The following is a 26,747-nucleotide window of genomic DNA, read 5'->3' as shown; positions in this document are numbered from 1 at the left end:
CACGTTTCCATAACCCACACACGTGGGATAAAAGACATCCCCTCATGTCGTTGATGATTTCAGGGGTTTCAAGAAGACCCAGACCAAATTGAATAAAGAAAATGGATGTGATGTTCAAGTTACTGGGGCTATATGACCTTTTTTGTCTCAACCTTATCAGGGCTCTGAAGTATTATCAGGACTCTCTTCCCTCTATCCCTCAGATGTGTTCTCCATCCACATGTGGCTGGTCCTCAGACAGATTCTTCCTCATGGTGAAAATAGGATAGCAGCTCCAGGCCTAAAATCCCTCAGCTAAAGTCTAAAGTGAGCACTCTCCTGCTCTGTCTGGGCATTCCAGCACGTTCTCTAAGCATTCCAGCACAACCTCTGTGCCTCTCCTCCACTCTTTTTTTAAGATTTATTTGTTTTTGCATACAAGAACTGGGGTACAGGCCAGAGGTGTGGGGAGTGAGAGGATTCACCAGAGACAGAGTGGGGAGCAGAACAGGCAGACTGAAATACACTGCTGAGGGGAGCAGCAGCGGGCGAGAGAGGAGAGGTCTGCGGAGCCCCATGGGTAGCTCCCTGGCTGTCTGGGGATCGAACTCATGCTGCAGTGGCTGCAGATAACTTCATAGTGCTGCGTCTTAACCCCTTGCACCACCAGGGAGATCCTGAACACCTGTTCTGTGCCAGCCACTATGCCATCACTGAACTATAAAGACAGACAAAAACCCAAAAAACAAATGAAAAACTTGTATTTTATCTTGCTCACAGTCTAGTAGGACAGACATTAAGCAATATTAAATATATAATTGCCACTGTGACAAGTGCAACAAAGGAGAAGGGCATGGGGTATGAGAGGCTACAATGGGGGAATTTGATCTACTCAGTGATGTGGTTTTCTGAGGATGTAATGAAGTGAGATGAGAGATGAGTGAGCAATAACTAGCAAAAGTGGTGGGGTGGGGAAGAAAAATTCGAGAATACAAAAGAACTTCTTAATTCCTTCACTCTCACTTAAAATTAAATACTTCTCTGTCAACTTCGGTAAGAAAGTAGGTCAGAGAAGGCTTCTTTGAGAAAGTGAAATTTGAGCAAAGACCTAGAGAAATTACAAAGACAGTTCTTCAACTTCTGCAGAGGACTGTTCCAGAGAGAGGCAGCCTGCAAAGACCTTGAGGTGGGAGAGTGCCGTGCGTGAGGAGCACCAGGAGTCCAGTGTCTGAAGAAGACCGAGAAAGGGGACACTTGTAGGCAAGAAAAACAAAGAAAGAAGGGATAACAGGTCCTGTAGGTCTTTATAAGTCATTATAGAACATTTCTAAGAATTTGAGATGAAACTGGGTTTGAATAAGATACAGATCCACAGAAAAGTTTCGAGCAACGTGGCTTTATCTGACTTAATGCTTTAAAAGAAACAGTCTGGTTATGCTGAGAAGAGGTTGTATAGAGTAATCACTGGAAGCAAATGGCATTCAGCATATTTATATTTCTGATAAATATAGGAGGAGGAAATGGAGATACATAGGATTTCACTGACTAGAGTCATGTAGTGCCTTGACTCGAAACAGCTCAGCTGATCCTTCAGTCCATGTTCTCCCCATTGTGCTCACACAGTATTGGTGAGTGTGTGTGCAGCAGGGGCACTATAATTAGAAATGTGGTATCATACAATATTTGATAACTGGATTGTTGTCACTGAAGTTGTCATGATATTTTTTCTGTGGCATCATTTTTAAGCCTCCACCTTAGTTTATAATACAGATGTACTGTCTTCAGATAACCATCTCCCACCATTAATATTTTTAATTGAAAAACCTAAGAAAGTATTTATATCAGGAGTTTCCCTGCCCCTTTCATAGAGAAGGCCAGAGATCCTGAAGACCATATTTTAAATCATGTTTCCTGCTGATGAGGATATCTTAACTTTGATATATGAAAAACAAAACAAAACCAATTTAAAGTCTAATCCTGCTTTTAATGAACTAAAACAATGTATAGAAAAATCACATTTTATGAATTAAGCATGAAACTAACCCAGACTACTCATGATGCAGTTGGGATCTGTAGCCAGTGTGTTCACTCTGAAAGGCACTATGTGTGCAGAAGTGAGTGGGTGTGCCTGAGGTCCAAACGTTAGTTGAAAAAGTCAGTGAAAAACATTCTGGCATCACCCTCTGGAACATTAGATATTAATATTTTCATTGGTTTGATGATGAAGATTTCATAAATTTTTCAGTTCTCATTTATCTAATATAGCTTCAGAGTGTAATTTTCCCTCTCTGTTGTCTTCCCATTACCTTTCCTGGCCAAAACAGAACTCGACCTCCCTTTCTAGGCATTTCAGGTTTTCGTCACCTCCTTCACCATCAAACCCTCAAAGAAGGAACTTGTCTGTTTCCTTTTCATTAAGAGCCGTCTGTGCTGTGGACTTGAGTGAGTCCACATTACACATGACAACACATAACACATTTTCTCATGTATTACAGCCAGTAGTTGGGCCTTCTGCAATGCTTCACATGGTGGAACTAGAAATTATTCAATTAAACCTCAGTGATTCACCAGTGTTGCAACAAATAGGGCTATTTCTGTAGCAGTTTTGCCAGCCTCAGTAGGCGAATTCCCTCAGTACTAGGGAATAGAGTTGTACCAAAGTACCAATTTTCAAGAGTATTCAGCTGCAAAAATGATACTCCTCTACTTGCAAAAGAACTTGCTTTTGCTATTTTCTGAGATAGAAGGAAAGTGCTTTTCCCATTTTGGAAATCAATAAGGCTCTTTCCCTCATTGCCATGGGTTATTATAGAAAAAACTCCCCTTGTTCCTGAAGATAATGTGTAGAAGATGTCTGTTGAGATGGAGTCAGCGCTGCTCTCCCTGCGGGCAGCCATCTGGAGGCTGAGGACCACGGGCTTAAAGAATGGAAGAGTGTTATTCAGGTTTCTAATGCTCAGACATCAGAAATATTTCTAGTAGTTTTCAGTAGAGCCAACATCTTCCAAAGCCCAGGGTCAGTCCTCGTCATTTCTTATATTATTACACCATTACCAGAACCCATTCTGGGCACTCTTGAGTTCGTTAGTTCAGATTTAACAAAAGTATGTGAGATAACTAATTATACAGCCCAGACTAAGGCCATTGCCCATCACATCACAGACAAGGGATGGTGGCTTTGAAGAGCTGCTTGTGTGGAGCCTTCACTCCATATTGAAAGCTGGAGCAGCACAGAGCAGGGAGCCTGGGCACTCCTGGAGAAGGGGTTACTCAAGTCAGAACTCCTCTACTTTTTTCAATTAAGTGAAGTTGAGCTGGTAATTTTAACTCTGTTTCAAGCTCCTCATCTGTGAATGGGAAGAACATTACTTTACGAGGTAGTTAGGAGTATTAAACGAGATAATATACTTAAAGTGCCTGGCGTAAAGCCTGCCACATTATAGGCATATAAATAGTGGTTGTATGTTCTCCTTCCATTCCACATGGAATCTAGTCTATTCCCAGAGTGTGAGAAGAGGCATGGCTCTTCTTGTCCCCCTCACATGAACTATCAAGTCCTTTTCTTAGCTTTCCCTATTCAGACTTTCTTTCTCATAGAGCCTACTTGTGTTTCTAAGTCATCACCTATGTATTGAATTTTATTTATTATATAATATTAGCACAAAATTAATAAGTAATAGTAATATAATATTAAATGTAGATGTTATGTGTATTTACTAGGACTTATGCTAATTTTAATTCTAAACTCAATAGGAGGTAACCATATTTATGAGTGGTACAGGAAGAAAAGGTAATTCAAAAAATTTAGGGGGAGCACATACACTTTGGGAACTAGACCTTTCTCTCAACAGTGAATCTCAGACTATACTGTTGAGTGCAGAGAAATATTTACCATTCTAGTGTGGATACACCCTCATGTCTAATGTGATAAAACTTGACAATGGAATTTTAAGTAGTGTATCACACGATTTTCTCTTCTAAAGGTGAAAGTTAATTAAAGTACTAATTTTCCCCCCACACTCAATTGAAGTCAAATTTCTTCTTTCCATTTATGCTATATTTACAGATTTTTTTGTGTGGGGGTGAGTTACTAAATACAATCCTATAGAAGTATTATTTTTCACTTAAAACTTCTATATTCATTTCAGTATTCCATTCTGATGAAATCTTTTTGAATTTTAAACTATTCTACACATATACTAGCAATTTATTCTAGTTTTATGTCACCAACTAAATTGTTAAGCATGTTAATATCTTTCTCATAAATATCAATTAAAAGCCTTTGCTTTGGGAAAATTGGGAGCAGAGCTGTTTGGCAAATCATGCGGGGACTGTCCTCGAAGTGGCATTGATTGCCATTGTCCAATTAATACAATACTCTAGGAGTTACTAACCCACTGTATTTTTCAGATCCTATTTTAATTTAGCAAGATCACTAGTGCCTCCTAAAATGCCTCACTGAAATCCAGATGTGATTCATCTATGATATTATCTAGCTACTTCAATCTGTGATAATTTACTCTAAGTGAACCCATGCTGGCTCCTGGTAATCTCACATCCCTTCCTAAGTATTTATAAATCTTGTATTCAATCATTGATTTTCATCTCCTGCCTGGAATTGATTTCTAGCTGACTTGCCTATAGTTAGAAATAACTTTAGCCTTTCCATTTTTACTGTAATTCAAGGAAACTTGCCTATTTTCACTAATAAATGTCTCTTCTTTAAAGGTTTTTTAAAAAGTGATTCAGTTATATTTTTTGCAAGTAATTTTTACACTTTAGAAAATATTTGAAACAAGAAATGTTGGCTATTTTTAAAAGCATAAACCCTCTAGAACTCACTCATTATTGGGAATTTTCCTCCTACACTGCCCCTATAGAAATTATCCTCCCTATCAACCTGATTACATTTCAACCTCCAGAACTTTACATATCCACAAGCACTCAAGCACTTTGCCAGGTTAGTAGTCCCATTGGAGTCCGATTATTCTGAGACGTCATCTTTCACTACCTTATTTCCTTCTCCTTCTAAAAATACAATAGTTTTCTCTGTGAGCTGCCTCCATCTTTCTACGAGCTCTAGATCCTGAGCCTGCCTGTCCAGAGACCACATCCTTAGCTAGTAGAAGTTTTGCGTGTTTTGAGAAAGTTGGGGTTCATCAGAGTTTCATCCCACTTTATTTTATTTTAAAATTTTTGTTGCTTCTATTTTCCTAAATGTTTTTTTTGTGTTTATTTTTTACATTTGCATTCTTTATATTTTCCTAATTTATTTACTTTTTGTTATTAAAATGCCATTATTTTACATCCTTGATAGTGTTTTGATAGTACAGGATCCCCACATCGCCCACCCCCAAGGTTTAGTCACCATAGTCCTCCACCATCATGTCACTCCATTTTAAAGAAACCACCCATCTGAGCTACCCTTGTAGATCACAGATACTTCTTATTTTAACTTCTTTAAGACAGGAAAGGATAGGCATGGTTGAGGTTCTGGAAGCACTGTTGTCCATGGGATTTTTACTGATGATGATTTTATCCTGTATGTGTCATGCTTCCTTCTCTGCCCTACCCCCCCCTTCTTTTGAAATAGTCACATTTTCTCCAGGAGGAATCTTAAGAGTTTGAGAGAGTGTCAAGAAAGTATGGGGCACAGAGGGAAAGAATGAATAGAATAGACAGTGCAGTACATTGAGGAATGTAGCTGCAGTTGAACAGTTCCTTAAAAAGCAGAACTTTTACCAGAATGGCATTTCTATTCATCATCCTTCCTGGCCAAATTCATTTGTTTGCAAGTTCACTTATTCAGCAAAAATGTATTGGCACGTGCAATATTGCAAGTGCTCCGCGTGATCTGTGAAGAGTGCAGAGATGAATGACAGACAACCTCTGCTCTCAGAGGAGCTTCACGAACTGCAAAGGAGGTTTTCTGAAAAGGCTTCATTTCACCCTTCCTAAGTTTCCTGCCGTGTGTGTGTCTGTATCTGCTTGATTTCATGTCCCAGGCACTGAAGAATTGTCTTATTCTCCCACAGCATCTCCTCATTACATCAATCATACTTACTTACCATAGTTATGGTGGTATTTTTTGATTGTTCATTTGAACTTCTCTCCCAATAGATCAGAGACCTCTTGGGGATAGAGGCCGAGTCTCATTAAACTTCATATCTGTATTTCCTGGGAACCAATAGTGCACCTGCACCGTGATAAATACTTTTACAAATGTTGGGGAAAAAAAATTGCATCTTATCTGGAGATGAAAGAACATACATGAAATGAAAATGTCCTGAAAAAAAGGGAAACCTAGTTGTTAAGTCTGTTATGCCAGAAAATAGCGGTCTGACATGTGTGCACTGTGTGTTTCTGCACCTCAGTTTCTCACCTGTCCTAGAAGGGAGTTCGATTAGGTGATGCTTTCTAGACGAAGAATTGCATTTTAAATAACACTAAGGGCAGAGAAGGAAGAAAAAAAAAGAATCTACGACCACCTGACCCAGTGTGAACACCCATCTAGGTTTTACAGCCAAATAAAAATAATCGGAGTGTCAAAAGAGATCGCTGCAAACCCCCCTGACGCACACGAAATTCACAGGCTCCATTGACAAAAGTGACTTCCCACGCTTTGCCCACAGAGGGCATCCCTGCTCATTGATATGTAGACCAGGCGAATGCAGCTGCTGGAAGCCTCCTCCGACCGCTCTTTTTTCCCTTCGCCGGCATCTCTCTGCACCCCCTGCGCCCGCCCCCCTTCGCGTGGAATCTTTGCCTGATCCAGTTCGTTTCCCTCCGGTCTCCACATTTTCCCTTCCAGCCCATCCACTTCTCCGGATCAATGGATAGTAAGGCTCCAACTCCCTGCTCACACGCCGCTGGCGGACACCCCAGTAACAAGTGAGCGCGCTCCACCCCGCAAACCCCTCCCGCCTCCGCGCGAGCCTCCCTCCGACCGCTCGCTCCCCGAGCAAACACCAACAGCATCTCCAGCTCGCGCGCGGATTTTTTCTCTGCAACTTTACCCAGCCGAGGACATGGAGCCAACCTCCACCTTTTAATGCACAGCCCAGACGCAGGATTGCTTTCCACCTTCTCTTGGTCCCTCCTGGATATTCTGTTTATTGATGGTTCGCCAGCCCCGTGGACAGCTGCCCTCCCTCGTTTTGCTCCCTCTGGTTCCTTGAGTTAGTTTCCCAAGATTTTACCCGGACTCGGGCTCTCTTGGACCTAATGGAACTTTTTCCTGCCTCCTTTTGCTGCTGATTCTGGACGAAGAAAAAGGCTTCGGAGGCTTCGGAGGCGCAGGGGAGGTGGATAAAGAGGTGGAGGAAGGGGCCGAGGAGGAGGAAGCTGAAGGGGCTCAGCGCGTGTGTGTGCATGTGTGCACGCGTGTGTGTGCATGTGTGCACGCGTGTGTGTGCATGTGTGTGAGCGCCGCCGCTGCCCACGACCCCCGGCCCCGAAGGTGTTGGCTGAAATATGGAGAATAGTCTTGGATGTGTTTGGGTACCCAAGCTGGCTTTTGTACTCTTCGGAGCTACCCTGCTCAGCGCACATCTTCAAGTCTCGGGTAAGAGATTCCTCCTTTCTTCTCCTCACATAGCTGCCCCCCCACCTCCTTAGCCTTCTCGTTTCATTTGGCAAGTAGTGGAAATGGGGAAAAACGAGGCATAGCAAGATATTACCCGCCTCCCCTCAATTTCCCCACCGGTGATAAGAGACGGGGGAGACTTTTTTTTTTTTTTTTTTTTTCCCTGGGGGTGGAAGGTCTTAGGATGCTGGTGCTGAGGAGAGCGGCGCCGCTTCTCTCTTTGCATCTGATGCTTCTCGGAGCTTTGCTTTTGCAAATACTTGGGTTGGTTCTGAGAGCTGGCGGAGCAGCAGGGCAGGGGGGAGGCAAATGATGGGGATGTCGTGGGGAGGAACTGGATTTGATCCTTAAATGTTCAGAAACCTAAAAAAGGACAGAATTGGGGCAGCAGGGCCAAGCGGAGGAGGGCATCGAAGGGACTTTGAGGGGCGTCTGATGAATGTGCACGGCGGGGCTGAGTCGTTGTATGTGGCTATATGTGCCTGAGGTTGGGGTTTGTAGACTTGCTGATCTAGAATGGAGACAGGGGCAGCCTATGCGTTTGGGTACTTTGGAGGAGTGGATGGTGGTGCCTAATGAGGCACAGAGTTGCCAGGAGGAAGGAGACGTGTTTTATTTTATTTTATTTTGTTATCGGTGAGCGCAGTTGGCAAGCCGCGTCTCCAGATACCTCCAGGACACTTTCAAACTCCAATGCTTGATATTCCGTGGGACTGGCCCACTGGACCTGGCACTTGGAACGCGCAGTTTTCTAATTAAAACCAGTAAAAGTGCTTGGGAATTGGATTGGATTATAGCAGGCAGAAGAGGGATCTGGGGGATGCTTAGAACTGCTGCAGTTTTGGAATACGGAGCTGGGGGCTTCCATAGCCGAAATAAAAAAAAAAAAAATGACTCGTTATAATGTCCACTTGGGCAGGCTTACCTACAAGAGTGGAAGGGCACTTGGGTACAGCGAGTGGGTTTGCCTGGGACGGAGGGCAGAGCAGCAGGCTGAGCATTGAAATCCCGTCAGAAACGATCTTTTTTCAAATTCAAAAGAAAAGAGCCGCTGGCAGAGAGGAGGCTTTGGGTAGTAGCGTCCCAACCGACACCCGGGAAATTAACAAGGAATGGAATGTAAATGATGGCCCAACCCCAACCTACTGGGAGCCTAAAGCTGGGGCTTTCTTACTCCTGCAAAGTGCCTCCTGACCGAGGGTTGCCAACGCAGAATGCACCTCTCCCAGTCCCTAGGGTTGTGGAGAGTCAAATCTTGCAGCCAGCTGGAGGCTCCCCAAATCCTGATGCGGCCACAGGCAAGCAGGAATCTGAGCATCCACTCGGACCTGACTCCACACCATCCTTTGGCCAGACAGAGGCAGCGAGCTAGCAAGCCAGAGATGTGTATCTGTGTGTGCGTGTGCGTTAATGCACGCGCGCGTTTGCGCGCGCACGTAACCGAATCCACGCGCCCTGCAGCCCCCGTCCCTCCCTCCCTCTCAGGCCATTTCCTCCTCCCTTGACTCCCCTCTCCCGGAGCTTTGTCCTCGGCAATTACTCCCCTGGAAGGTGGGCGGGGTGGGGGGGGGCATCTCCTGCAGTAATGAATAGGTGTCTTTTCTGAATTCTCTCCTCTAGACCTGCAGATGCTAGGCACTGCAGAGAGAAGGACCCCTCCTTCTGCATTGAAGATTGACTTGTGCTCTTTGGCAGTTTGGGAGACCGCCAAGGAGGGGAGAAGGGAAGTTCAGAGGGGACACCCTTCAATGGGAGAAAGTCTGCAGGTCCCAGCCTGAAATGCATTGGCTGAAAATATTGCTTTAAGGCAGGTGTGCCAAAAATGAACAATCATGTTTTGTCAGTTACACAAAAATAATTTAAAGTGACTGGGGAGGAAGGAAGGGGTAGATAAATGGAGATGGATTTATATGTTTTACTAATGTCTAAATGCATTAAATATACCCCTTGTTTAAGTTTCTCGTCTAGAGAGCTAGAAGTATATATTTTAAAACGTTTCACCTCATCGGATAAGTCTGTGTTTGAAAAGGTAAACAAAAGTGTACATATAGAAGGCACATGCCTTTGCACAGACTTGTGGATCTAAATTTTTTAAGATTTTCTATACTTCTAGATGCATGTGTGTTACTTGCAAATGTGATATCATTTGCACAGGTCCGAGAGAATGGATGGTGCACTTTTAAGATCCAAATTAATTCAAATGACTGTGGTCTTACTAATCTGTTTCCTCTTTTTTCCCCTGTAGTAATTTCCCCTCTTCAGACCATGGCAGGGAATTGCTAAAACAGTTCACTCTGTGAAAGGACCAGTAGGAGGTGCCCTTAATAAGGCCAAGTGTCTATCTAGCTTACTGGCAGCGAAATTCCCATTCAGCAGGATGTTTTAAAGACTGTTGATTGGTAACAAAGGATTATGGAGACTAGCACAATAGCACTGGATATTTTCCCACTTTTTAGATAAAGCCTGAAGCTGCTGCAGATATTTATGAAATGGTATGACATGACAAAAGGCATCCCTGAACAGTATTATCAGCAGAGGATGAGGACTTAATGCTGGAGGAGGAAGATAGGAACCTTTTAGTTGACTTCTGTAAGACGCTGTCTTACACCTACTTGAGCCACAAGCAAAGGCACTCTCAGATGAGATGAATATATTAGATGGTAGTGAATAAAATAGCAGACATACTTGTTAACTAATTAGCTCTCCATGTAATATGTATGGGTTACATTCTATTGAAAAAAATATCTATGCGAGTTTATGCAGTTGAGTGAAATGAGGCTTGCTGCCTTCCCTAGCCACCTACTTCTCATCTCTCCCCAAGCAAAGTCCGTCCCATACCCTTATCTGGGTTTGCAGTTGAGTGGAGCATGGCAGGACTGAGGTCATCTGGGCAGCCTGCTGTCCACTCCTTTGTGAGTGCTGCAGCATAAATCACCTGTGACCCGTCACAGCATCCATTTCCTCAGAGCAGCAGTTGCCCTCTGAGTTATGGCGCATGTGAAACAACCACATGTGTGTTATATGTGAATATATTAGGCTTAGTGCATTTGCTTTAATGCTCTTAAAAGCTGGACTGGCTTGAGCTGCTGATAGGCATTTATTCTGGGGAGAGATTTATAACTTCTCACTGTGTATGACTTATTTTTTTTTTTTTCCTCTGGCAAGTTAACCTCTCAGCAAACTTCCTTATTGTTTTCATTGAAGAGGAAAGGTTTTAATCCCCTCTAAACTCCTGAATGAATCCCTGCTGAAGTTTCTCCTGCTGTAGGGAGTATTTGCTGGTTGTGGTATGGCTTTCCCAGCCAATGGGAGACTGAAAGAAAAATTGGGGGAGTGACTTGAGAAAAAGGATATGGTTATTTTGCTTCTGGAGAGCAAAGGAATGGCAGGGATGGCGCTGCATCTTTGAAGGGAATCCCAGAACCCCAGTTATCCTCAAAAGCATATTTTATAATGGGAAATGGCTCTTCCTGACTGAGCTGCTTCCACACAGCCAGTAGACTGAGTTTCTTCAAATTTGTGTGATTTGTTTCTGTTTTCTGCTGCCCGCTGTGGAATCATCTAGTCCTGTGGCTCTTCTTTGGAAACAAGCCCTGATTTAAATCTTGGTTTCCCCACTGAAATACTTTTTATCTTACATGGTATCACATGTTTACAGTCAGGGCTGATGTTTCTAGAGAGAATTTTTTTTTCCTGTATAACACTGTGTTCTCAGATTACATTTTAAAGCAAATCTTATTATTTCTTGGAGAATTTGCCATGCTTAACTTTCCACGTGAGACTTCTTCCTCAGGCACCTACCTGGCAGGACAGCTCTATTAGAAAAGAATGCAACAGTTTTGGAGCATTTTCTTAAATTAAGGCAGAGTCATATCAGCACAAAGAAGAGAGGCTTTCCACCCTCTGTGCCATGTCCCCAAATATATGACATTGGGGTGAACTGGAATAGTGCTAATTACATGCAGACTCTCCTGGAAAACATTGTGATTTCTCCAGTGAGTAAGCCCTTCATGCCTGGATAGAGATCTCTCCACTTTCTGTTCTTCTGGCCTGTCTTGTTCTTAGAATCTCGCACCAAGTCAGAAATACATTGCCCTGCTTTGATATTTGTTACATGACTACCAGCTTATGATAAAATTTTGATGGATTAATACGCCTCAAATGATAATCTCTTAGATGAACTCTATTCATAAATTTCAAGAAGCCTTAGTTTTGCCTGAGTAAGAAGAATAATGACATAAATCCACTGAGGATTACTTGATTAATTAACTAAAGATTAAAAAGTCACTGGATTCAGGAAACATACTGTAATCCCTAAAGTGGAGTGATAAATACTAGGCACATTTACAATTCATAAAATGTCAAAGTGGAACCACCTCCCCCCCTCCCCCACTCCTACCCTGTCACTTCATGATGATGTTCCAGAGGAGGATTGAAGAGTTTCATGAATTGTCACAACAGTTGTACCTTAATGAATTGTAGCCTGAGATCTCACTAACTCATGATTGAAACACACTGAATTAAATATCAACTCGATGCCCGATGAATGGTTCTGCAGCCTGCTCTTGGGCTGCCTGCTTCTCTCTAACCTGTCTCTACAGAATTCACAGCTCTTGTCTGTAAACTGCATAGCATCAATGCTGCCTCCCTGGAGACAAATCCAGGAAAGGCTTTCTCACTGTGAATCCGAGACTGATCCCCAGGCAGTGTGTCTAACTTGCTGGATTAGACTTTGCAAGGTCACAAGGATTTGCCTTAAAAACAAAATTTTAATTTTCATGAGTGTTTCTTTTAGCGGCAAGTTAAAGCTATACTCTAAAGCTATACTCTAAAGCAAGCTACGTAGGACTCTTACCATCAGAGACTCTAGGGGCCTCCTAGGTAGTACTATTGGAATTCTAGAACTCAGAGAGGAGTGGGCTCTAAGCTAGAGGAAAGTAGACCATGCCAAGCTGGGTGTGCTGTTTTTCAGAAGGGTGTTACTGAGTTGGAACAATGGAAATTTAATTGTTTTTCAGTTACTACTTTTCATGATATCAAACATTTCTTCATGGTACTCTAATGTCAGCTGCATGGCACTGACCCAAAACATTTAAGACATTTTCTTTGGAGGTAAGATCTCAAATAAAGCAAATGTTAAGTTTGTCAATAAGAAAAGGATGTACAATCCTGATTTTTTTCTTTGTAGACTAAAGTGGGGGGGTTGTGCTAGATAAAATTACATGTTACATATGCCGAGTGGGTAATAGCAAAATAAAATGCAAATTATTTTACACCTTTATAATTGCAGCACTCAGGTAAATTACAGCACAATTTGGTACCACACTTTTGCTTTCTCCTACACCAGAGTGTTGTTTTCTTATCTTACATTTCTCAGGCTTAACACAGTACTTAGAGAAATATAGGTTGGCTGATTGATGATCAAGATTGCTATAGTGCTCTAAAGTTCTTTGACAAATTGTAGCCTGGGGTTAAAAATAAAACAGGTCCCTTTTACTAAATGTGTTTTCTTTGGTGGTTTACAAATGCCTGCATTCTGTCCATTGGTGTGGTTTAGGAATACATAATAAAGTGCATGATTGAATATTCTTTCTTTCTTACTATTGATGCTAATTTACCAGTGGTGATACTAGCACATATTGCTTTCCTACAGATATTTCCAAACAACCATATTATTCATAAATTTCATTTCCTGGGGGAAAGTTCAACTGGGAAACACACACATCATTCTTTATTTATTGATCATATTTTTAAAATCTATTATTTTATCATGACTTGGGTGGGAATGTTCCTCATCTCTGCTAAAGTCAGTGATACTAGTGATTACTTCTTACTTCATGAAGAATATCATCAAATTCTGTGACTTCTGGCTTACTCAGTCATTTCAGTTTCTAAGGCCTCCCCACCTTTTATGGTTGTTATCATGAAAATTTACAGGGTCTTTATTGCAATTTGGGAATTATTCCTTTTTTTTTTCTTTTTTTTTTTTTTTTTTGCCTACATCCTTTAAAGATTTATTCTTACTATCAGCTACATTTAAGAGTGTCTAGGACAAAAATATTCCAGTGATTTAACAGAATCTTTATTATGCCACCTAATGAAAATACCAACTCAGTGTATGGTAACCTTATAAGGGGGCTTATAGATACAATATTTTTTTGGCATCTAAAATGTTCTTAAACTCCCTACACTGCTGGTAGGACTGCAAACTGGTCCAACCACTATGGGAAGCTGTGTGACTCAGCAATTCTACTCCTAGGAATCTACCCAAAGGACACAAAAACATTAATTCAAAAGGATACCACCACCCCTATGTTTATTGCAGCACTGTTTACAATGGATAAGACATGGAAACAACCCAAATGCCCAAAAATAGATGACTGGTCAGCTTTTTGATTCAGCAATCAAAAAAGATAAACTCATGCTATTCACAGCAACATAGATGGAGCTGGAAGGGATTATGCTCAGGGAAATAAGTCAGAAGGAAAAAGAAAAATATTGCAAAATTTCACTACTGGGAGGAATGTAGGGGAACCAAATAAGGGATCAGGAAAATAATTATAATTAATTAAAAAACAAATTAACAGGCAACTATTACTAAGAGGTACTCTGCAGGGGAGGGGAAGGAGAGGGATTAAAATAGGGCATGGTATGTGTTTTTACACAAGGTTCTATGGTGATGGTGCACAGGTGAATTGGTGGAAATTTAGTGGGGACCACTAAGAGAGGAGAAAGCATGCATTGTGAAAAAAGAAAGAATAATGTAAAAAATATATAAAGTAAAATAAAATTAAAAAAAAAGTTCTTAAATTTGCTTTTTATATTTCTACAAGAGAATAAGGTGTTAAATGGCTAATATAAACATTGTTTACCAAGTAAATACAGAACTATTTATTTCACCATTAAATGACCATGGGCTGCCTCTTTTGTTTTCTCAGAAATTTTATTTCTGACTTATAAAATGCATTTGATCACCTCCCCTATGTCTAGTTGTAACTTTTCCCTGTAACTTTTCCCTGTGGTAAGACTTCTTCAAAGCACTTCTTCTCTTTCCTACTTTTGATTTGCTAAAAAAATAGGAAGTTCAGTTTTGCTGAGATTGTTTGAAGTAAAAGGGAATAAATTAAATTGGGACCTGAGTCCTTCCAGAAGGAAAAAAAAAAAAAAAAACTGATTGGGTTTAAATAATGAGTTTATATCATTTCTGAAATCTGACATTTCACTTGATTCCATTATTCTTTTTTTTTTAAAGATTTATTTATCTATGCATGTAAGAGCTGGGGTACAGGCCAGGGTTGGGGGGCGGTGAGAGGATTCACCAGAGACAGAGTGAAGAACAGAACAGGCAGACTGACTGAAATACACTGCTGAGGGGAGCAGCAGGTGAGTCAGGAGAGGTCTGCTGCACCATGTGGGTAGCTCCCTGGCAGGCCGGGGATCGAACTCATGCTGCAGAGGCTGCGGATTGCTTCATAGTGCTGTGATTAACCCTTTGCACCACCAGGGAGGCCCTCCATTTTTCTTTTTGTAATTATTTTTTCTTTGTAAAATGAAGATGTGGAGTGAATGACTTCTAGTTATGTTACTAATTTCAACATTAGATGCTTTATTTAAATCACGAGCTGTGTTTAAAATATAGTGTTTGTTATACTTAATATTTTATTAATTTGTTGTAATTTATAATTAATATTATTGTATCGGTAAAATAACATTGATGATCGCAGCAATATTTATAGTGAAACAATCTGTTTTCACTATCAATTTTCTGAATTTTGTGTTAATTTGTCCTTTCTTTGCACATCCTTGCCCCACATATGCGTGCATCTTTAATAGTTTGCTTGTCTTTTCTTTACCATTATTAAACAAATATAGTGTAGTCTGTGATTTGCATTTTTTCTAAACATTAAATATTTGAGATTCATCTATGAGGTTGCATATTTTCTATTTAAATCACTTTCCTGTTGTGTAATATTCCATAATATTAGTTAAGTATACTTTATACCACCTACCATCAATGGGCTCTTGGAAACAGTTATTGCTAGTAATGCCTCTGTGAACATTCTTGTGCTTGTGCATACCCCCTCAACAAATTAGCCATTATCTCTAGGATGCTTATCTAGCCGCTAGAATGGCTGAGTCATTGAAAGAACCTGTACTTTTAGGAGTGAGTGATAAACTCCCTTCTTGAAACTCCCTACCAGGAACATATTTAAATCCCCTTTGCTCTAATCTCCACCAATACTGGTATTGTCATATGTTTAATTTGCCCTCATCTGGTGGATATAAATTAGCATCTCTCTGTGGTTTAAATTTGCATTTCCCTGATTGCTAATAAGATTGAGCATTGTCTCCCCATTTCTTGGCAATTGGTGATTTCAGCAAGATATTTCCATGGTTCTGTTTCTCCAACTCAGCAGCCATTTGCTGTAATACATTAAAATTAACAGAAGTTATATTGTTTTTACTACTAAGCAGCTTTTTCTTTTATCCGTAGATCTTATCAGCTGTCTAACTTTAAAAAGTTGTTGCATATTAATGTATCCTGTTCATTTTAGCCCAGAAGTTTCCTAAATACCCTTCCAGAACATACCCTTAATTTGAGCAGTAAAGAAATCCTTAGCCACTGTAAGATGATCATTTACCTAGAGCAACAGTTGCCTTTTCAGTACCCTGCCTTACCTGGCTTCTTACTTCCATGGAGAATGTCAACTGCAGGGAAGCAGGAGGCTGGGGCACCAGGCTAAATTTGAGGAACATTATAAATCCCCAAGCATTATAAATATGGCCAAGTGACAGAGTTATAATGATAAATAAGAAGTCTGAGTTAAAAATCTGAATCTAACCATTTGAATTGGGGTATGTTTCCAATATACTAAAATGCACAGGCCCAGGATGACAGTATTGTGCCATAACACATCTGATGGTGGGATTCAGACAAACCCCATGCTTGTTCATAGGTGTGCTCTCACCTCGAGGTTTTCGTTTGTGTTCCTGATTGTTTCACCTGTTCTCATGGGACAGAGTAGTTAAGGGCCCTGGATGAAATAAAGCTCTAGCACTGTCAGGGGCTTCCCTAGTGTCCTGACTGTGTGCTGAGTCATTGGACATATGAGCCAAGGCTGAAGCATCCAAGCAAAACCCCCTGCGCCTGAGTCCTTATTCCATTGTTCCCACATCTTTTCTCAGCCTCATGAGAACCCAGAAGAATATGAATTAGAAAATCTGCAAAGCTTTCCTTTTCATGTCTAATGTCTTGGCAGAACTGTTCCCTGCAGGACAATTTCTGTTTTTTTTATTATTATTATTATTTTTTTATTTTTTTCCCCTGTGGTTTGAAACATCTCCAGAGAGAGTTTGTTCACTGTTTCCCTTGGGAAACTTTTCAGTAGCATATCAGTTCTGGCTGTTAAAAATTTATTTTGCACTTCATCTCAGACAGTCCTGCTGTAAATGTTCTCCCCATCACTCCTGTCATCTACTCCTGATTCCTGCTTTCCCTTTGCAATGACACCTTGCCTCTTCAGTGCCAAAGTGTTTTAGATAATTCTAGCCATAATTCATGCTTGCCTCCTCCCCATAGTCTTTACTTAACCAGACTATAAGTGTTTACTTCATTTAATCTCTCCTCCCACCCTCCAGAAGCTTAATAATGTTTGTTTTTCTTACCTCAACTCCCTCTACTTTCTTGAAATCTTTCTCATAATCAAGGGCCCCAAAAGTAATAAGCCCTCCTAAGTCAGTTCTCCCAAGTCATATATTAGAAAGTCTAGATGGAGCATTGTCCATCATTTTCCCTTATTCATGGCCACACATTTTGTCACCTTTATAATTTGTGTTCTCATTTTTTCAGGTAAGACTTTCATCAATATTTAACAAAATCATTGTGCTATTATCAGGATCAAATAAGATCAAGAATTTGATTCAAGATAATGGTGGCAGAATGTTTGCTATGAGTTACAAAGAATTAAATGAAAGGCTTAAATGTGTTTCTGCCCTGGAAGGATTTATCATCAAGTGAAGGTGATAGGCACAGACATTGCTAAATAGGATACAAGGCAGAACAAAGTCCTTATTAAAAAAGGAAGCACAAAGTGGACAGATTCTGAAAAATATCAACTGCAGTGTTTATTCATTTGATCATAAATATATTAATATTAGCCAGATGGGCTGACAGAGCCAAGTCATTCATCCTTGTATTCTTAGGTTGATCGGAGCAAAACAAAATAACAACAAAAGCAAGGCAGTGCAAAGAGTTGTCAATCATGTTTAAACCATGCTGTAAATATGGTAAGAATGAAGATATCAGCGTTGTCCTGGCAGTTCTGGCAGCCTGTTGCTATGACAACATTCCCCAGCCCTCTGTTACCCTTTCTTCCTTTATTTATTGAGGGTATGCCAGGCTGTGGGCTAAGATGGTGTTGGAGCTTTGAGTCTAATGGGACGGAAAAGCCAATCAAATAAATATGTTAATAAATCCACAGTTTCAAATAAGGTAAGCAGTAAAGAAAAAAAATAAGTATTGTAGGAGAGTGACACAAACAGCAAAGAAGACTTTTTCCCTGAGAAAGTCACAGTTCAGACTGAGGAATGAGTTAATTTAAAAGTGGGGAGGCACAGGGGACAGAAGGCGACTCAAGAGGAGTAAGTGCAAAGGCCCTGGGTGGGAGGGATTAGTACATTCAAAGATCAGTGTATCCAAGGCCAGAAGAATGAAGCAGGATAATAGCTTAGCTAAGTTAGGAAAAGACCTTAAGTTCCTCTCTTGAAGAGAGAGATCTAGGGGAACTACTAGAGAGTTACCTAGAGATCTAGGTAACTACTCAAACTGCTTGTACCCAATAAATATTGGTTGAATGAATTGAAATGAGTTCTTGAAAAAAATTCTTTCTAATTTCAGCACAGTCATTTAAAACTTAAGCAAGTTGCCTAGGTAATTCTTACCACAGTGTTCTTATGAACTATGGAATATGAATTTATGAACCCATCCTCTGTGTCTGAAAATACCTGAAAGGGTGGTTTGTCCATAACTAATGGACAAACAAGGGGAAGGGATTTTCAAAAGTGTAAAGAGCTAGAGAAATGCAAACGATTATTAATAAATATGTGTAAAAAGATACTCCATTGGAAAGCAATCACGGAGCAGAGGGAATTCAGTGCTGTATCTTTTCTAGAGAAGTAGGATTGATTGGCAGTGGGGAAATTTCTTTTCCAGTAGCATCCCCTGAAATGTGTGCCTGATCTCTTTTTAAAAATATAGATGTTCTCTTAGCTGGAAGCTGTAGCTCATTTAGAAGTCATGGAGCTGGAAGACTTTCCTCCACTCTTGTGAGTTTCAAAGGAGTTGGCTGCATGGTCAGGACAGCTAGTGATTTTCCTAAGGAAAAGTTCTGGATCTTAACCTCAACATCCCCATTTGTACAATGGAGACAAAATCAATCTCTTTCCCAAGTCTAGATTGAAGATGAACTCACTCCAACAGTTAGATATATAAAATAGCTGTTCCAGTGCCTGACACTTAGTAAGTGTTCCATAAATGCTAGTTCTTTGTAGAATTAACTTAATAGGGCTACATTTCTACTGGAATAGTCTTTACAAATAAAATTTTCACAGGCAAAGGTAGACTATTCTAGAAGCCTTCTCAAATATATTGTGGTTGATGATCTTAAAGACTTGGATATATCATAAGATTGTCAGACCCCAATAACATTTCTGAAATCAAGCACATGATTAGTTTTGTGGGCTGTGGTTTGGTGATGCTGGCCCATACCTTTGCTGGATTTAGAAGCCAATAGATTAGGCTAAGTTTCACCTGACACAGTGCAGTGCTGATCAAACTTGGCACCTATCACACTCCTCCTGTGGATTGCTCATCCAAATTGACCTCTCCATCAACTTCTCTCTGGTTAAACACATCCATTTCCTACAGATTCATTGATTCCAGCAACTACTCAGCATAAGCATCTGGAAGCATGTGTAGTGTTGGAGCTAACATTTCCTGAGGGTCTTCTCTCTGGCCTAGGGGATCTTACCTTGATTGTGTGTCAAGCTGGGTACTGCCTCATACCAATTAATTTAGAATATCTGAGATGAGGTCAGCACAAGTATTTTTTGGACCTCCAAGTTTTTTTTAACCTCTTTTAAAAGCTCTTCTTAAACCTCTCAAGTTTGAGAACTTGGGTCCTAGGGCCTTTCTATTCAAAGTGTGTTCACAGGCCAGTGAGATTTTTAGCACTCAGAATCTCAGCCCTTATCATTAGACTTAGAATTGGAGCCCCAGGTGATTCAGAAATACTAACCAAGAAGACTGAAAACACACTGAGGGAGGTGACCCTGGCCGCAGTTTCTTTGTAAGAATCTAGTCGTTGTTAAAGTGCTCCATCTTTACTAGACTTTTCTAGAGTTTTCCTCTCTGGAGGCCTTTGGCTTCAGGAGCTGGTCCTGCAGTGGGAACCGGCCAACATCAGTGGAGTCTTCTGTCTTGTGGTTTAGTGGCTAGTACAGTTTTGGAAGCCATAACACGTTTCATTTTCCTTAAGAATGAAAGCTCTGGGAAATGCTCTGAATATGCTCTTTGGGTGTTCGCTCAGCCTCTCCACTTCTTTTCTCACCAGTGTTCAAGATAGGAAGACATGTTAGAAAAGCATCTGCTGGTTTTCATCCTATATTTTCTCCTCCTTCCCCCTTCTTTCCTCCTTCAGAAAACTAAGATCTAGGGAGAAAGAAAGGCACTTGAAAGGAACATGGGGCCATGGGTCATTCTCCACCCTCCCTGCTCTCCCTTTGGGGTCTGATGCTAACAGCAAGCCGATGCTCAAAGTGAGGCCCTGGCGGGCATCCCGCACCAAAACTTGCCATTTGATTGGGAACAGTCTTCAGGGTATGAAAAAGACCAGGAGCTCATTTGCCTGGGCTTCTGTGGCAGTGGAGAAGGGATGGGGCTGAGGTTTTTGAAGAAGAATAAAGCTTTGCAGACAGAAAGCTCAGTGCAGGTTTTGAAGCTTTCATTCCGCACAGCCTGGCAGAGAAAGGTGCTTTCACTGACTTGCTCCGAGTCAGACTCTACAAGAAGAGAACGCGGGGGCTCAGCTGTGCATATTGGATCAATCTGAATGAAAATCACTAGTGTTCCTCCCAGTGAGAGAAGTTTCTACTTAGCTTATGAACTGGAGGCCCTTTTTGGGTCTGGTAGAAAATGAGTAGGGCTTTTGTGAAAGGTTATGTAAGGCTGCTAGGATTCTTTCCCCCCTAGAGTAAAATCCTATTTCTAGAAAGGTGATAACTACATTTATCACTGAAAAATGGCATTTCATACCCTATAACTTAGGAGAGGTAATTTCATCAATATTCAAGAGAATTAAAGAGCATGAGAAGAAAATCCTAGGCAGAAGAGGGGCGCATACAAAAAGAAATCTGAGAGTGAGAGCACAGCATTGCTTTGGTCCTTACTGCCAGTGCATTTATAGCATGACCAGCTGTTCCTGTTGTCTGGGCTTGAGAGGTTTCTCAGGAAGCAGAACTTCTGTGTTAACAGTAGGAGAACCTGTGTAAACTGGAATGGTCGGTCCCCTTAAATGAAGTACCTGTGGTGGAGATGGAAGTAGGAAGAACCTTGGGAAGGCTTTCAACTCTGTAGGGTATCTGAGACAACACACTGTTAGCCAGATGCACGGAGGAGTAATTAGGGAGCAGCTGGGCGGCCTGTTGAGCCAGGGCTGTTCCAACAGCGCAGAGATGAGTGCCCCACTGGAAGTTTAGAAACAACTTGTACCTTGACCCTGATGTCTGGGTCTAACCCTATGCTAAAGTTAAACTTGACATTCAAAATTAAAGGATTCTTAAAAAGCTTTTTAGCCAACTACCTGGCTAAAATGACAACTTGTCTTCTATATTAGAATGCCCTTTAGAGACAGGATAGTATACTTATTGGAGAAGTCATGGCTACCTACTTTTGTTTTGTGCCTAATATAATGTTGTGCCTAATATAATGTTGCATGGATATTAATTATTGAATAAATACTCATTAATGATCTCCAGTGTCCTCAAAAATAAGGAAAGCATGAGAAACTGTCAGAACCAAAGAAGTCTCAGGAGACACAATGATGTATTAGGCCATCCTGCATGGCATCCTGGAACAGAAAAAGGAATTTGGATAGATTAGGAGCTCTTTAATAGGAACACATCAATAGAGTTTATTAATTTTAATAAATATACCATGTTAATATAAGTTATTGGCAATAGGACACACTTGGTTGGGATGCATATGTATGTATATTTCTCCAAATATAAAGCTATTCTCAATTAAAATATTTATTAAAAATAAAAACAAAGCAATAATTGATTGTTAATATCTGACTGCAGAACTGAAGCAATCAAAAGCGGGGTGTAGTGGGGTGGGACGGGAGGGAAGGGGCCCAGCGGACCATGGCGGAGGATTGTTAGAACACAGGAGGTGGGCAGGGTGCTAAGGTATCCATGTGTAGAGGTTTGAATCTGTAACACCTGTAGCAGATACAGATGTAAACCTGTTTTACCCCAATAAACATAACTTGGAAAAACATCAAAAAGTGTGCAATCATGCCCCATAGAATGGAACACCAAATTGAGTGCTTAATCTTATTAAGCTCTTTTCTTCTTTAAGGTACAGATGATAATTTTACTCTATGGTTATTCTGAGAATTGTAGATTTTTAAATATCCTTTAATTTCCATGCACATTCCTCCTACTGTGGTCATATCAGCACTGGGGGTGTTATAAAAAGTGGGTTCTCAGGTTTTAGCCCACACCTATTCAATCAGAATACCAGGGTGGACCAAAGTGCTGGGAAACTGCACTTTGAAGATGTTTTGTAGGTGATTCTTGTACACACTGAACTTTAAAAACCTTGGTGCTTGGCTGTTATACATTTCCTCTAAAAGTTAATTGCAGTAGCTCTGTAGTTAACAAGTTAGTCTTTATACTCAAGGTGTGGTTTTGAGTCAGGTACATATTAGTTTAGAGTCCAACCCCAAAACTTTATTGATGGAAGGATTAGGCCAAAATACTCTACTGCTCTGTGCCTCAGTTTCCTTATCTGCTAAATAGAAAAAGAATACTCACTTCAGAGTGTTTATAAGGTTTCTTGATAAGATGCATGTCATTATTTGACATAGCCTCCTATATACGCTATGCTCTACATTTAAGGCAAAGCGTGACTATCCCAGAATGGTATTAGTCTGGATTAAACAAATTAATGAGGATACAACCTAAATTAAACTGCATTGTTGCTCATGCTCCCCATCCTCCAGAACAGGCTTTTCAATCTCAACCAGTGCCTGTCTTCTATATTTTTAGGGGTTCCAGAAGGCAGGTCATAAATGAATTGGCTGACAGCACTGTAGTGCCACAGGCCTGCCCACTGCACCTCTCCTGAGTCTGCAGGTCATCACCATCTCCTGCCAGGCACCGCACCTCCTCTGCCAGGTTCCTGTCTGGTTATCCAAGCTCCAGGGCCTCTCCAGTGCTGCAGCACCACTCTGTCCTGTGGCAGGGTCTCCTGACACTCTCTCCCTTGCTGTCAAACTTGATCATATGGCTCATGTCCCTTGTTTCCCAGAACCCTTCAATAGAATAACTCATTTAACTAGGGCCAATAATTCTTCTCACCGTATGACTCAGATTCAGTTGAAGGGCATATCTGACAGATGCCACATGCCTTATTTCCCTGTAGATTTAGCCTTTCTGTCTCCAGTTTGCTGAAGGAACTTCTTTAAGAAGTAGTTTAAATCTTCCATATAAATGAACTGTCAAGAGGTGTCGACATTTTTGGACTCACACACCATAGTTAGTCTCCTTGAGCTTGATATGTGCATATGCATGTGCACATGCACACATACATGTCTACACCTAGAAGTAGAATGATGTCAATATTTATGGGACTGTGGGGTGTAACGTGATATGGCAGATACTGTTCATGGCAATTTTGTTACTTATTTTCTTATCACAGGGACATTTTTCATAATAAGCAGCAGCGTGTCAGCTGAAGACTGTTTCCTAGATTCCCTTACAACTCGGAGAGGCCCTGTGATGTGATTCTGGGAAATGACTCTGAATCAGTAGGCTCCTTGGTATCTCAGAGAAAGTGTACTGACCTGAGAGCCATTCTCTTCCTTTTTGTTGCTTCCTTCTCTCTTTATGGAAAACAAAAGTGAGACCTGAAGTTAGAATCATCATCTTGTGTTCCATAACCTGTTAGCATGAGATGAAACTTGAGTCTGGAATGAGCTTCCTAGTCCCTTTGCTGTCTTGGCTCTGTTCCTGTCTGGACTTCTTGTTGGTGTCAGGAATTCTGCTCTCTTTGGTATGGAACCACTGTGCTCAGTCCTAACTGTTATGTCTCCCCATGTTAACTTATTTACTCCTAATAGTAAAACAACAAGGGAGGGGCGAGTCTCATGCCCTTTTCCAGGTGGTGCAAGTGAGACCCCCAAGAAGTTAGCCAGGTCCCCCACTGTGAATTATAGATAGGGCATTTAAATCCTGCTTTCAAAACAGATGTTCTCAAATCAGTGCTGTAACTCCTAGATAATAGATGTTATTGTTATTATATCATTGCTGTTATTTTGATGATATTCACTTCTCTCCAAATGTGTGATATTTTCCTATGAGCCATTTATTATTTAGACACTTTTAGATTATTGAGTATCTAAATAAAAACTCAATTTTCTGTTAATTGTTTTCAAATGTCACAGTTTTCACTAACAAGTTAAAAGACAGCTTCATGCACTTTAATTTCCTCTGAGAAGAAATCCACCGCCACCACATAAAAGACTAACATTCCAGCCACAGCCTTGGAATGCTAATGTCGTTCCTTTACCACCAGGCTAAGCTCTGTAATTCACGTGTGTGTTGTAATTTCTCTCCCATTGTAGTACAAGGGAATTTCACATAGTTTTGATATATTGTGTAAATTAGGCCAACAAAGTGCTGTGCTATGTCTTCATTAAAATAGGAGACAATAATAATGCAACCATGTAGTGTGGTCTTGCAGTATTTGAGTTATGAACATTCAATAGTGTCTCCCTACTTGTGCTTAAGTTGGCATTTGTGAGCAGCATATAATCAATTAATCAATAACCCAATTTTCTGTTAAAGAGATGGTGCATCATTTAAAAAAAATCAGTGTCCATTGTATGATTTTATGAAAAGAGCCATGTCAGCAAGGAAACTTGCTTGAGAAACATTGAAAGCCTTTATTCGAGGTTGATGATTTTGCTTAACTAAGCCAAAAGTGAAATTGGATATGAATGTTCAGTTCTTGAACCATTTTATTATTTTGCATCTGCTAGAAAGGAAAGCACCAATTTGGGATTGCTAGTAAGAATGTATTGTTTTAACTCAGGATTAGATATGGGTAAATGGATTCATCTATGAAATGGACAGTGCAACTTGACTAATTGTAAAACTCAAGTTTAAAACTGATTGATATGGTCCTATTTCTTAAACACTTTGAAGACTGTGCAGTCACCTAATTGGTCTTATATGAGGTCACAGATCACTATGTGATGCTATTAAGATAGCGCTGAGAGCCATGTAGAAAGGAAAATGTGGTCTCTCAAATTTCTTTATATAATTTTATCCACATCTTTACTGTAATTTCTGCCAAAAAAAATGTATGCTTATTGTGAGCATTCAAATATCATGGAAGTATATACAATAGAGAAGGAAACGTCCCCATAATTCCATCTCTCCAGGGTAAGCCAATGTTGGTTTTGCTGTCTTTTTTTCTGGTCTCCTTTTCTACCTGCTACACATTTATTGGTGAACTTGTACAAAGTTATTTTTATTTTTGCATCACCTTAAAATATTGAGCCTTTTAAAAAAGCAAGCAATAGGTGAATAGGTTAATCTTTTTAAAAACAAGAGCCAAACCAACTTACCAAACAACCAGAAATCTCAAACATTTGCTTTAGCATTTAAAAACAAAGAATATGGGGCCTCCCTGGTGGTGCAAGGGGTAAAGACACAACCTATGATGCTATCCACAGACACTGCAGCATGAGTTTGATCCCCCAGCCAGCCAGGGAGCTACCCACATGGTGCAGTAGACCTCTCCTGACTCGCCCACTGTTGCCCTCATCAGTGTATTTCAGTCAATCTGCCTGTTCTGTTCTGCACTCAGTCTTTGGTGAATCCTCTCACCCCCTGTACCTCTGGCCTGTACCCCAGTTCTTGTATGCATAAATAAATAAAATCTTTAAACAAATAAAAACAAAGTATATGATTATGATAAAAATGATCTTCACAAAACAACATGAGTGCCAGGCATGGCTATCTTCTTGCTGCATGGAGGAAAAACGTCAGCTCCATGGCCTCAGAAATACCCAGCTGTCCTCTAGTACCTGATCCTCAAAGTTTAGTCTGTGGACCAGCAACATCAATATCATATGGAAAATTGTTAGAAATGTAGAAACTCAGTCTTCACCTCAGATCTGCTGATTTGGAATCTACACTTTAACAAGATGATGTGCATGTAGGTCAAAGTTTGAGAAGTAACCTAAGTCTAGCATGCTTCCTGCTGGAATCTCACCAGTTTCTAAGAGCTGGATCACTCATGCATTAGCAATACTGATAGAGAAATGAGTGTCACTGCAAACTTTCATGTGGCTTCCTGATCTGCTCTTTTTTTTTTTTTTTTTTAAAGACTGACTGTTATGTTCATGAAACAATATCAAGTTCAGAATAACTGTCCAAGGGCTGACCTACATCCCTCCTGTGTTTCTCACCTAGTGTTCACATTGGTTTAAACTCAAATTCACATTGGTTTGAAGAATTGTGCTTCCTAGTCCATAATTTGTTACTAATCATCTACAGCTTGCAAATGCATTTTAAGGTTCTCCCCAATATGAAACCTTTAACTGTGTGATACAATTACAGGCCAGAAAGCAAAGATCTTCCTAGTTTTCTTCTTATTTCCTATATGACCATAGCATCACTGAATCTTCATTCTCTAATTTTTCTCAGATTTTTAAATATCAAAGAGATTTATTCTGTTAACACATACGTTATCTAAGACCTTGACTTTATCTTGTTGGAAACCAGCATCATGGAACCATTCAGAATCTAACTGAAAATATCAAATCTTCATATTATTAAAGGGTTGAGAGGTGATGGGAAAAATGTGGAGAGCTGTTACAAATATCTTAGT

At 40.5% G+C, this 26,747-nt stretch overlaps 1 protein-coding gene across 2 annotated transcripts in view; it reads left to right on the top strand.

Moving 5' to 3' along the window:
- Window positions 1-6,614: 6,614 nt before the first annotated feature.
- DCC (DCC netrin 1 receptor) overlaps window positions 6,615-26,747 on the top strand; it is a 1,038,093-nt gene continuing 1,017,960 nt past the window's right edge. For both annotated transcript variants that reach the window (XM_054694039.1, XM_054694040.1), the window contains exon 1: window positions 6,615-7,543. In XM_054694039.1, coding sequence (XP_054550014.1) covers window positions 7,453-7,543 — 91 coding nt within the window. In that variant the 5' untranslated portion in view covers window positions 6,615-7,452. The remainder of the gene's footprint in view (window positions 7,544-26,747) is intronic.

The sequence above is a fragment of the Talpa occidentalis genome, unplaced genomic scaffold (genome assembly GCF_014898055.3).
Source record: "Talpa occidentalis isolate TD23 unplaced genomic scaffold, MPIMG_talOcc4v2.1 talOcc4.13, whole genome shotgun sequence".
Classification (NCBI taxonomy): Eukaryota; Metazoa; Chordata; class Mammalia; order Eulipotyphla; family Talpidae; genus Talpa; species Talpa occidentalis.
This window is presented reverse-complemented; position numbering and strand designations above follow the sequence as displayed.